Raw genomic sequence first — 13,360 nt, forward strand, 5'->3', positions numbered from 1 at the left:
GTGAGATGTACTGCCCGATCGCAACCCAAAGCAAGGCTGCAGAGTATCTAAAGCAGCTCAACCGAATCGTTGACACGCAACAGGACCTGCTAAAAAAGCAAGAGAAACGGATTGGGGAGCTTGAGCTGCAAGTGTGCGTGCTACGCCGGAAGAATTCATGTCTGACAGACAAACACCTTCGACACCTGGCGACATGCAGCCTACGACAAGGCAACGCTCACCCCAGATTAGGAGCTATAAACGAACATGTGATTCAGGGAAAGTGAGTCATTTTTTTAGTCATTCTATTACATCAGAGAGCTGATGTTAAAAGGTTGGCTATTAACGAATTACTGCTCCGGACCAAAAGCCCATGTGTAGCGTCAAGCTAGAGAGGGGACGTGATGTTTGCGACTCTGCTCCTTGCCGCTACAGGCTGCGGGGAGGCGTCGTTGACTAGACCGCTGATCCGTCATTCAATGATTATAATGCCGACGGGGTTGTAGGTTCTGTAAAACTCATGCTGTCTTTATATCGTTGGCTATCGTCTTCGCTAATCGCCTACTCTGTTGGGTTAAACAGAAATTAGCAAAACATAGTTTTCGTCTGTTTTCTATGCACTGTTGCATTTCTGTGCCCTTTGAAAACAGAATTTTGTCGTTTTAAACACCATATAACTAGATGTATTGATCAGAACTTTTATGGATATTAAATGTTAACCCGAGCCCACAGTTTTACGTGTTATCTGCAAACTGGTACATATAGGTAGAAAATAACAATGTTTCTAAACCTTGAAATAACTGCACAAAGTGTTGCGCTAATGATTACTCCCCAATTTTAAAATGATTCGTGCAGACAATCGGAATTAAGATCACATTATCACGTGCTGAAGCTGCAAGTAAAAACCGACACTCAGGTCTGTATAGTGACGCGCGCAGCTTCCAAGAGTAGTTTAGCATAGCACGTGCTCCAGAGGTAAATAGAACCGTTTTCCACTCCTACTACTGGGGAATGTTTGTCATCAACTTGACTGATCGCTGGTACGGGATGTTCCAGAGGTGCCTGTGGCCTTATTACATTACATTACATTACAATCACGTAGCAGACGTTCTTGTATAGAGCAACATACAGAAGTAGATAACATCTGTGCAAATCTCAGGAATTCAAAAATATGATACCACCAATAAGCCCATTAATAATCAATAAGTGTACTGTTATCCTAAAAAATTACAATTTGTATTTTAACTAAAGAAAGTAGCTTACCCTTTGACAGGTATTCGGGTAACCTATCTTTACTTCGTTATCAATAAAACATTATTCAAAAGGAAGTTAAAGGGAAAAAGGAAGGTTGTCTAGAGCAGGTGAGGGGAGCTGTGGTGCAGTCTGCTGAGGTGAGTCTTCAGACTGTGTTGGGAGATGGGCAGGGTTTCTGCTGTTCTGTCTGTTGTGGGAAGCTCATTCTATCACTGGGGTAGCAGAATGAAGGGATCTGGTAGGTGTGTAGTGTCTGATGATCTTTTGATATATAACAGTGCTGTCCCTTTAGCTGCCTGATAGATGAGCACCATGGTTTTGAATTTGGTGTGAGCTGATACTGGTATCCAGTGGAGGGAGAGGAGAAGGGAAGTGACATGAATCTAGGGAGGTTGTAGATCAGGTGAGCAGCAGCGTTCTGGAGGAGGTCTGATGGTGGAGGCAAGGTAGGCCAGCGAGGGAGTTGCAGTAGTCCAGGTGGGAGATGAGCACCTAGGCTAAGAGATGTGCTGAGCAGATGCTGTACAGGCCGAGTCTGGATGCCATGCAAACTGCCACTACGTTCTTGGAGAGGGACGGTTTGTCCAGCACCACTGATTCCTGGCAGATGAAGAGGGCGAGTTTGTGGTGCCGTCTAGGGCGAAGGACAGGCCCAGCAGGGTGAAGGATTGGCCCAGCAGGGGGAGGACAGGTCCAGCAGGGTGAAGGACAGGTTCAGCGGGGGGGGACAGGGACAGGTCCAGCAGGGTGAAGGACAGGCCCAGCAGGGGGAGGACAGGTCCAGCAGGGTGAAGGACAGGCCCAGCGGGGGGGGGGGGGGGGACAGGCCCAGCAGGGTGAAGGATTGGCCCAGCAGGGGGAGGACAGGTCCAGCAGGGTGAAGGACAGGTTCAGCAGGGTGAAGGACAGGCCCAGCAGGGTGAAGGATTGGCCCAGCAGGGGGAGGACAGGTCCAGCAGGGTGAAGGACAGGTTCAGCGGGGGGGGACAGGGATAGGTCCAGCAGGGTGAAGGACAGGCCCAGCAGGGGGAGGACAGGTCCAGCAGGGTGAAGGACAGGTTCAGCGGGGGGGGGGAGGACAGGTCCAGCAGGGTGAAGGATTGGCCCAGCAGGGGGAGGACAGGTCCAGCAGGGTGAAGGACAGGTTCAGCAGGGTGAAGGACAGGCCCAGCAGGGTGAAGGATTGGCCCAGCAGGGGGAGGACAGGTCCAGCAGGGTGAAGGACAGGTTCAGCGGGGGGGGGACAGGGATAGGTCCAGCAGGGTGAAGGACAGGCCCAGCAGGGGGAGGACAGGTCCAGCAGGGTGAAGGACAGGTTCAGCGGGGGGGGGAGGACAGGTCCAGCAGGGGGAGGACATGGGTAGGAAGCGAAGAATCTGAGTTTTAGCCAAGTTGAGCCTTAGCTGTGCTGAGACCAGTGTATCAGAGGCACTGGCATAATTTCAGCTTCAAAGGTGGGAGGGGGCGCATAAGGGTGCCATGAGTGCGGGTGGGGGGTGAATGGTGGTCTGGCAATCCTCCCCAATGAAAATTTTATTATCAATGAAGTCGATCCTGCGTTTCAGTGCCACACACACACACACACTCGCATCCACACACACACAACTACACCCACACACTCACCTGCACCCATAGTATTTCCAGAAATATGCTCCCTGCTCCCCCCCCCCCCCCATGTCATTCTTCATGGTGCAACCCAGGATCTGTGAGGTATTAAGGTAAGGTCATCCAGATGAAGAAGTAACTACAAGTGTGTAAATGTGTGAAACGGTTTGTAGCATACCTACTGTAGGTACACACTCAGTCACATCATTCTTCAGGAAAGGACAGAAAGAGGAATGAGAACTAAGCAAGTGTTCGTGATTCTGTGATCTTTATTAAACCTGGCATGGCTCATTATGACAAATTGGAGGTCATGCCAGTCTTAAGACATGAAAACTGAACTCAGATTAACATCTAGGCCAGCATCAGATTGAAAATGAAGGTGGGATCCTAAGAGGAAATCTTTAACAGCCTCCTAATGTTAGCTTTGGGGTGGGTTCTTTTAAGGTCCTAATGTTAGCTTTGGGGCGGGTTCTTTAAAGGTCCTAATTTTAGTTTTGGGGCAGGTTCTTTAAAGGTTCTAATTTTAGCTTTGGGACGACTTCTTTAAGGGTCCTAATGGTAGCTTTGGGGCGGGTTCTTTAAAGGTCCGAATGTTAGCTTTGGGGCGGGTTCTTTAAAGGTCGTAATTTTAGTTTTGGGGCGGGTTCTTTAAAGGTTCTAATTTTAGCTTTGGGGAGGGTTCTTTAAGGGTCCTAATGGTAGCTTTGGGGCGGGTTCTTTAAAGGTCCGAATGTTAGCTTTGGGGCGGGTTCTTTAAAGGTCCTAATGTTAGCTTTGGGGCGGGTTCTTTGAAGGTCTTAATGTTAGCTTTGGGGCGGGTTCTTTAAGGGTCCTAATGGTAGCTTTGGGGCAGGTTCTTTAAAGGTCCTAATGTTAGCTTTGGGGCGGGTTCTTTAAAGTGACGGACCCCCCCCCCTTCACCAGTGCACTGGGAGGGACTGCATGGTGCATTTGCTGATATGCCACCAAGCGGAAATCCAGGGTCTTGTCATAGTTCAAAATGCGGGGTGCTGGCTATAGCCAGACAGTGAGGACATGTCTTTGTCTACAGCAGGTCATGTGTGCTGTTTTATGATAAATAAACAGGCAGCGGTAGCATGTAGCAGGTAGCAGTAGCCTACAGCCTGAAGCAGTAGGCTACAGGTAGCAGGGGTAAATGGAAGGGTAGAACTAAAGAGTAGCAGGTAGCAGTAGCCTACAGCTTGTAGAAGTACAGGTATCAGGGTTAGAACTAAAGAGTAGCATGTAGCAGGTAGCAGTACCCCACAGCCTGTAGAAGTACAGGTGTCAGGGTTAGAAGTGAAGAGTAGCATGTAGCAGTAGCAGATGATGAAGTGTGTAGCATCTGCTACCTGATACTGCTACTGCTACTGCTACTGCTTAGGCTACCTGCCTCTGCTACCTACTACTGGCACTGCTATTGCTGCCTCCTACGGCTCTTAACACTAAACGCTGCTACTGCTACCTGCTCGAGTCCTGCGAGTTTCTTGCTGCTGCTGCGGCTAATGTGTTTGCTACATGCTACTGCTACTTGCTACAGTGTGTGCTGTCACTCTAGTATCAAACGGTAACCAACTGGTCAATTTGTAAAAGCCAATTATAATGCCACTAATCATCAGCTAACTGATTTTTTTATCTGTGACCACTAAATCAGGAATATTTCCAGCCTCCCAGCAGCATCATGGTGTGTTGTGTGTGGTGAAAATTCAATTCAGTCAGTTCAATTCATCAAGTGTTTCCAAGGAAACCAAGTGCATAGTGGTAGTATTAATGACAGTAGTTATTTCTGTTAGTATCACTGCTGTAAGAATGTGCGTTGTTCTGTAGGGATGTGGATGTGCGTGCAGAGGGTTGTAATGTGAACAGGGGGAGGGGAGGTTATTGCGGACCTTGCAAGGCACACATTAGTATTCTACACTGTACAGGTGTTTATATTCACTGCAAATCGATATGCTGCAGAATACATGCTCTGTGTTTTCAGTTCTTGGAGTGGGAACCAGAGGCTCCTTCTCCAGTCCAGATTGCCCACCTCTCTTGTGAATATGAGGTCAAATTTTAGAAAAGCTTGTTCGTTTCTTATGTTCACTGCATCATTACACTCATGTAAGAACACTGCCATCTGCTGGACTGGTTTAGAAAGTGCATGAGAATTTCATCATTTATTCAGATCGGTACCAAATGTTCTACAGGAAAATAAGCTGTTAGGGTTATTAGTATTTCCTTATAATATAGCACCACATCTTCCATTTGGTTCTGTAATTGTTCCAAGAGCTGTAGGAACACATTTTTTGCCTGAAATAAAAATAAAATCATATTTTTAACATTTCAAATACACTGGATGAGTGATTTCCCACGCACTCAGGCATGTTATTTTAACATAATCATTAAACAAGTGACCTAATGCACATTATGTTTTGGACTGGTTCAGTGCTATGGGGCATGTTGTGGATTGGACTGGTTCAGCGCTGTGGAGCATGTTGTGTATTGGACTGGTTCAGCGCTATGGAGCAGGTTCAGTGCTGTGGAGCATGTTGTGTATTGGACTGGTTCAGTGCTGTGGAGCATGTTGTGGATTGGACTGGTTCAGTGCTGTGGAGCATGTTGTGGATTGGACTGGTTGTGTATTGGACTGGTTCAGTGCTGTGGAGCATGTTGTGTATTGGACTGGTTGTGGATTGGACTGGTTCAGTGCTGTGGAGCATGTTGTGTATTGGACTGGTTGTGTATTGGACTGGTTCAGTGCTGTGGAGCATGTTGTGTATTGGACTGGTTCAGCATGTTGTGTATTGGACTGGTTCAGTGCTGTGGAGCATGTTGTGTATTGGACTGGTTCAGTGCTGTGGAGCATGTTGTGTATTGGACTGGTTCAGCGCTATGGAGCATGTTGTGTATTGGACTGGTTCAGTGCTGTGGAGCATGTTGTGGATTGGACTGGTTCAGTGCTGTGGAGCATGTTGTGTATTGGACTGGTTCAGTGCTGTGGAGCATGTTGTGTATTGAACTGGTTCAGTGCTGTGGAGCATGTTGTGTATTGGACTGGTTCAGCGCTATGGAGCATGTTGTGGATTGGACTGGTTCAGTGCTGTGGAGCATGTTGTGTATTGGACTGGTTGTGTATCGGACTGGTTCAGTGCTGTGGATCATGTTGTGGATTGGACTGGTTCAGTGCTGTGGAGCATGTTGTGGATTGGACTGGTTGTGTATTGGACTGGTTCAGCGCTATGGAGCATGTTGTGTATTGGAGTGGTTCAGTGCTGTGGAGCATGTTGTGTATTGGACTGGTTCAGTGCTGTGGAGCATGTTGTGTATTGGACTGGTTGTGTATTGGACTGGTTCAGTGCTGTGGAGCATGTTGTGTATTGGACTGGTTGTGTATTGGACTGGTTCAGTGCTGTGGAGCATGTTGTGTATTGGACTGGTTCAGCATGTTGTGTATTGGACTGGTTCAGTGCTGTGGAGCATGTTGTGTATTGGACTGGTTCAGTGCTGTGGAGCATGTTGTGTATTGGACTGGTTCAGCGCTATGGAGCATGTTGTGTATTGGACTGGTTCAGTGCTGTGGAGCATGTTGTGGATTGGACTGGTTCAGTGCTGTGGAGCATGTTGTGTATTGGACTGGTTCAGTGCTGTGGAGCATGTTGTGTATTGAACTGGTTCAGTGCTGTGGAGCATGTTGTGTATTGGACTGGTTCAGCGCTATGGAGCATGTTGTGGATTGGACTGGTTCAGTGCTGTGGAGCATGTTGTGTATTGGACTGGTTGTGTATCGGACTGGTTCAGTGCTGTGGATCATGTTGTGGATTGGACTGGTTCAGTGCTGTGGAGCATGTTGTGGATTGGACTGGTTGTGTATTGGACTGGTTCAGCGCTATGGAGCATGTTGTGTATTGGAGTGGTTCAGTGCTGTGGAGCATGTTGTGTATTGGACTGGTTCAGTGCTGTGGAGCATGTTGTGTATTGGACTGGTTGTGTATTGGACTGGTTCAGTGCTGTGGAGCATGTTGTGTATTGGACTGGTTCAGCGCTATGGAGCATGTTGTGTATTGGACTGGTTCAGTGCTGTGGAGCATGTTGTGTATTGGACTGGTTCAGCGCTATGTAGCATGTTGTGTATTGGACTGGTTCAGTGCTGTGGAGCATGTTGTGTATTGGACTGGTTCAGCGCTATGTAGCATGTTGTGTATTGGACTGGTTCAGTGCTGTGGAGCATGTTGTGTATTGGACTGGTTCAGTGCTGTGGAGGATGTTGTGTATTGGACTGGTTCAGTGCTGTGGAGCATGCTGTGTATTGGACTGGTTCAGTGCTGTGGAGCATGTTGTGTATTGGACTGGTTCAGTGCTGTGGAGCATGTTGTGTATTGGACTGGTTGTGTATTGGACTGGTTCAGTGCTGTGGAGCATGTTGTGTATTGGACTGGTTCAGTGCTGTGGAGCATGTTGTGTATTGGACTGGTTCAGTGCCGTGGAGCATGTTGTGTATTGGACTGGTTCAGCGCTATGGAGCATGTTGTGTATTGGACTGGTTCAGTGCTGTGGAGCATGTTGTGTATTGGACTGGTTCAGTGCTGTGGAGCAGGTTGTGTATTGGACTGGTTCAGTGCTGTGGAGCATGTTGTGTATTGGACTGGTTCAGTGGTATGGAGCAGGTTGTGTATTGGACTGGTTCAGTGGTATGGAGCAGGTTGTGTATTGGACTGGTTCAGCGCTATGGAGCAGGTTGTGTATTGGACTGGTTGTGTATTGGACTGGTTCAGCGCTATGGAGCAGGTTGTGTATTGGACTGGTTCAGTGGTATGGAGCAGGTTGTGTATTGGACTGGTTCAGCGCTATGGAGCAGGTTGTGGATTGGACTGGTTGTGTATTGGACTGGTTCAGCGCTATGGAGCAGGTTGTGTATTGGACTGGTTGTGTATTGGACTGGTTCAGTGCTGTGGAGCATGTTGTGTATTGGACTGGTTCAGCGCTATGGAGCAGGTTGTGTATTGGACTGGTTCAGTGCTGTGGAGCATGTTGTGTATTGGACTGGTTCAGTGCTGTGGAGCATGTTGTGTATTGGACTGGTTGTGTATTGGACTGGTTCAGTGCTGTGGAGCATGATGTGTATTGGACTGGTTCAGTGCTGTGGAGCATGTTGTGTATTGGACTGGTTCAGTGCTGTGGAGCATGTTGTGTATTGGACTGGTTCAGTGCTGTGGAGCAGGTTGTGTATTGGACTGGTTGTGTATTGGACTGGTTGTGTATTGGACTGGTTCAGTGCTGTGGAGCAGGTTGTGTATTGGACTGGTTCAGTGCTGTGGAGCATGTTGTGTATGGGACTGGTTGTGTATTGGACTGGTTGTGTATTGGACTGGTTCAGCCCTATGGAGCGTAACCTTAGTTACGTAATGCATCATCTTGCTGTGTATCTGTGTGTCTGAAAACAGCAACATGATACATGTATGACAGTGCTACTGGCCATGTTTGCATCTGACAATATATTCAAGAAAATCAAAACTGCTTTCATGCAAGACCTGATCTGCTCATCAGCTGTTATGCAATCATGAAGGAGCGTCTATGATTAATGTACTTATTTATTTATTATTAATGTACTGGGAAATGTAGTCTTTATGACTGTATAAAAAAAGAAGTCTCTTTAATAAAGAATTATTTTTATATTATTTGAATCACATATTAGATATTTAAAAAGCAAAATTGCTTTTCTGAACATTATTTGTATAATATTTATATTTCAATTATTTTTCATAATGTTTCATTTTCATATGTCATCGTGTTTTCATTATCATATATTTTTGTTGCTGCAGTGTTTCATTTGTGTGTGTGTTTGTGTGTGTTTTAAACTATATGTGTTTGAGTCAGGGCAGGTCATTTATTTTATTTTATCTTTTTATTTAACCTTTATTTAACCAGGGTAGTCACACTGAGATTGACATCTCTTTTGCAAGTGAACCCTGAAGCTTAGATGTCTTTGGACATCCATCCTGAAAGGCCAGTCAGTATGTGTGCTTTAGAGACAGAAACAATATCACTTCACAACAAATAAATGAATCTGCCTTTAACACCTCCTTCCTGTTTCCATGGAGACCAAATGGCCAATCATCTGTCACTGCTCTGGGCTGTACCACAGCTTGTAGAGGAGAGGGGGGTGAGTGGCAGCCCGGTGCATTGTGAGTAGAATGGCAGGTGTGGAATGGTGTGGGGTGTCCTGAGGCAGGGCTGTGAGGACAGGGCTGTTGTGAGGCTCATGCGCCGCTGGATTCGGGCTCTCAAACCCCGCTGGCGTTGGCTTGCGTGTCTGATGCTGATTACATCACAGGCAGCTGACTGTGCTGTACCACTGAGCGAAAGTGTGAATGAGCAGGACATGCATGTGAGCGTGTGTGTATGCGCGCGTGCGTGAGCGTGTGTGTATGCGCGTGTGTGTGAGCGCGTGCTCTGCAGTACCCTGACGTCTCTGCAGTCTCTTCCCTTCTCAGTCCTGACCCAGGCTCAGCAGGGCTATGGACCGTAGGCTGGGCCATATGTGAGTACTCGTCTGTTTCTGTGTGCAGAGGGGAGGGAGGGGGCTGGGGAGCTGGTGGGGGCTGTTTGATTGGGAGGCTGAGGGGGTTAATGTTGCAGTGTCTTTCAACTCTGCATGCATCTCTGTTACACTGTGTGCGCGTGTGTGTGCAGGATGTCATTGCATCGTTCTCAGGGACATAGAGATGGAAATGCCTTGTGGATGTTTCGGTTTGCGTTTAAATTATTTCAATAGAGAGAAATGACTGTCTATTAAAATGGCATTCTTACTGCAGGGAAATACTCCAAATCAGTTCGAGATTAAAATAGTGTGTGTGCTAGTGTGTGTGTTTGCATGTGTGTATGCATATATATGTGTGTGTGTGGCACGCGCACGCGCATGTGTATGTGTGTGTACATGCTTGTGTATGTGCATGAGTGCATATGTGTGTGCATATATACACATGTATGTGTGTATGCTGATGTGCGTGTGTGTATGTGTGCATTTGTGTGCGTGTGCGTGTGCGCGAGCAAGTGTGTGTGCGTGTGTGTGTGTGTTTGTGTGTGTGTGCGTGCGTTTTTGTGTGTGTGTGCATTTGTGTGTGTGTGTGTGTTAGTGTGTTTGTTTGTGTATGTTTGTGTGTGTGTGTGTGCGCGCGTGTGTGTTTGTGTGTGTGTTTGTTTGTGTGTACCTGCTTACGTGCATGCGTACGTGCATGCGTACGTGCATGTGCGTGTGTGTTTGTGTGTGTGCGTTTGTTTGTGTGTGTGTGTGTGTATGTGTGTGTGCATTTGTGTGTGTGCGTGCGTTTGTGCGTGCGTGCGTGCATTTCTGTGCGTGCGTGCGTTTGTGTGTGTGTGTTTGTGTGTGTGTATGTGTGTGTACATGCTTGTGTATGTGCATGAGTGCATATGTGTGTGCATATATACACGTGTATGTGTGTATGCTGATGTGCGTGTGTGTATGTGTGCATTTGTGTGTGCGTGCGTGTGCATTTGTGTGTGTGCTTGTGTGTGTGTGTTTGTGTGTGTGTGCGTGCGTTTGTGTGTTTGTGTGTGTGCATTTGTGTGTATGCATATGTGCGTGTGTGTATGTGTGCATTTGTGTGTGTGTGCATGTGTATGTGTTCATGCGTGCGTTTTTGTGTGTGTGTTTGTGTGTGTGTATGTTTGTGTGTGTGTGCGTGCGTTTGTGTGTTTGTGTGTGTGCATTTGTGTGTGTGTGTGTGTTAGTGTGTTTGTTTGTGTATGTGTGTGTGTGTGTGCGCGTGTGTGTTTGTGTGTGTGTTTGTTTGTGTGTACCTGCTTACGTGCATGCGTACGTGCATGTGTGTGTGTGTTTGTGTGTGTGCGTTTGTATGCGTGCGTGCGTGCGTGCGTGTTTGTGCGTGCGTGCATTTGTGTGCGTGCGTGCGTTTGTGTGTGTGTGTTTGTGTGTGTGTGTGTGTGTGCGTTTGTGTGTGTGTGCGTTTGTGTGTGTGCGTGCGTTTGTGCGTGCGTTTGTGTGTGTGCGTGTGTGCATGCGTTTGTGTGTGTGCGTGTGTGCGTGTGCATGCGTTTGTATGCGTGTGTGTGCGTGCGTGCGTGCATGTGTGTGTGCGTGTTTGTGCGTGCGTGCGTGCTGGCGCTGTGGGGACTAGCTGGGAGTGTCAGGATGAAACTGTAATTCCCACAGTACAGTACTGTCACAAATCATGGAAACACTGCTTTAAACAGTTTGATTATTAATACAATATTTTGGAACAAAATCTCTTTTCGTCATTATAAATGTAACATGTAATAAATGTAATATTAACATAAAACAAAAATGAATTAATAATTTCCATTTGTGTTAAACAAGTAATAATCATTACACCTTCTCATATTTTAGTTCATACCTACATAATGTGCAGTGTAATGTATCTTACTGTAGGAAATTTTATACAGTAAAAAAAAAAAAGACAGACATGCCCTGAACAGATAGACAGACATACATGCACTCTGACAGACAGACAGACAGACAGACATGCGCTCTGACAGACAGACAGACAGACATGCGCTCAGACAGACAGACAGACAGACATGCGCTCTGACACAGACAGACAGACAGACATGCACTCAGACAGACAGACAGATAGACAGACATGCACTCTGACAGACAGGCAGACAGACAGACAGACATGCACTTTGACAGACAGAGAGACATGCACTCTGACAGACAGACAGACAGACAGACAGACAGACGTGCGCTCTGACACAAACAGACAGACAGACAGACGGACATGCACTCTGACAGACAGACAGACAGACATGCGCTCTGACACGGACAGACAGACAGACATGCACTCAGACAGACAGACAGGCAGACAGACATGCACTCTGACAGACAGGCAGACAGACATACATGTACTCTGACAGACAGACGGACAGACAGACATGCACTCTGACAGACAGACAGACAGAGAGACATGCACTCTGACAGACAGACAGACAGAGAGACATGCGCTCTGACATGGACAGACAGACAGACAGACAGACAGACATGCACTCTGACAGACAGACAGACAAACAGACATGCACTCAGACAGACAGACAGACAGACAGACATGCATTCTGACAGACAGACATGCACTCAGACAGACAGGCAGACATGCGCTCTGACAGAGACAGACAGACAGACAGACATGCACTCTGACAGACAGACAGATAGACAGACATGCGCTCTGACAGAGACAGACAGACAGACAGACATGCACTCTGACAGACAGACAGATAGACAGACATGCACTCTGACAGACAGACAGACAGGCATGCGCTCTGACAGACAGACAGACGGACATGCACTCAGACACACAGACAGACAGACATGCACTCAGGATGCTTCCCAGCTGGTGAGGGGAACAGAACGCAGCCAGAGACGTTGTCTCTGCACTCTCCTCATTATGCTGGAGATCATGTGACCATTTCAAGGGCAGGGTTTGTGTGGATTGACCCTTGGTGTGACAGTGACAGACTAACCTCTCTGCGCAAGAATCAGCTGGGAGGCGTGTGTGTGTGTGTGTGTGTTTTATTTAGGGTGGACCTAGCTTGTGGTTGTGAAACCAAAGTGAGTCACATGGACGTGGTGGGCCAATGAGAATGAGCGAGTGTCTGAGGGAAAGTGTACCTGACAGTCTGACTGTCTGTGGGTGTTTCTGATTGGTCAAACAGGGCAGTGCAGGGTGGAGTGGTAGCTGCCCTTGCTGATTTTAGCCAAAATGGTTCACTAGTTCCCTATATAGTGGACTACCTCGGGTGTCAGCCATTTGCTATAAAGTCCACTAGTGCGCCATTTTGGACACCGTCCATGTATATGTGTTACCCAGATAAACATAGTGCATTGTGGGATGCAGAGCCAAATGGTGCAGGTATGCTCTTGGTAAAAAAAGAACCATCAGTTTATTGAACAATTGAAAGGATTATATTATATTATAGTTTGTATTTCTATGTAGGTGTCGACAGGGAACTTGCATGAAAGGAATATTTAAAAATCACTGGTTAAGAAAAAATGTGCAATGGTGTGTCTAAGATATAATGAGGTGAAAACATTTTTTTGAATCTGTAGCAAATTCTTAGAATAAAAGCAAAGCTGCATTTATATTTCAGCTGATTAATATTAAGTTTTCACAGACATGTTAAGTGGGTTGGTTTGACATTATTGGACAGCTGGTGAAAATCTATTTTCCACACGGCTTGTTTGAGTGTGCCTCATACCATGTGTCAGAACACAGGAGCTGTAAGTACATGGGGATTAGAATGAGCCAGTTTGGATCAACAATATGTACATATATGGGCAGATGGGGGAGGGGCTGGCATGGTAGACCTGTCACTCACAGCCCCTTTCAAGCCACACCCACTGTGACTACTTACATGCTGTGGAGGGAGTCATGTGATCTGTATCTCATCTATGTCAAAGTGTCTTAGTTCATGTCTGACAGAAAGAAATGTCTATTTTCATTCATCCCCTAAGATAAATTTTGTATTTTATTTATTTTATGCTTAAGTC

At 46.8% G+C, this 13,360-nt stretch overlaps 1 protein-coding gene across 3 annotated transcripts in view; it reads left to right on the forward strand.

Moving 5' to 3' along the window:
- Positions 1–13,360, forward strand: part of LOC118208562 (IQ motif and SEC7 domain-containing protein 1-like) — a 28,761-nt gene that overhangs the window by 183 nt on the left and 15,218 nt on the right. The window contains exon 1 of one of the 3 annotated variants that reach the window (XM_035383366.1): positions 16–262. The exons of 1 other annotated variant lie outside the window; for it this stretch is intronic. Coding sequence is in view for 1 of the 2 variants with exons in the window: in XM_035383364.1 (XP_035239255.1) it covers positions 9,336–9,358 (23 nt within the window). In the remaining variant the exon portion in view is untranslated. Of the gene's footprint in view, positions 1–15; positions 263–8,624; positions 9,359–13,360 lie in introns of those variants that run through there. One more of the 3 variants, XM_035383364.1, reaches the window with a different exon arrangement.

The sequence above is a fragment of the Anguilla anguilla genome, chromosome 11 (genome assembly GCF_013347855.1).
Source record: "Anguilla anguilla isolate fAngAng1 chromosome 11, fAngAng1.pri, whole genome shotgun sequence".
Classification (NCBI taxonomy): domain Eukaryota; kingdom Metazoa; phylum Chordata; class Actinopteri; order Anguilliformes; family Anguillidae; genus Anguilla; species Anguilla anguilla.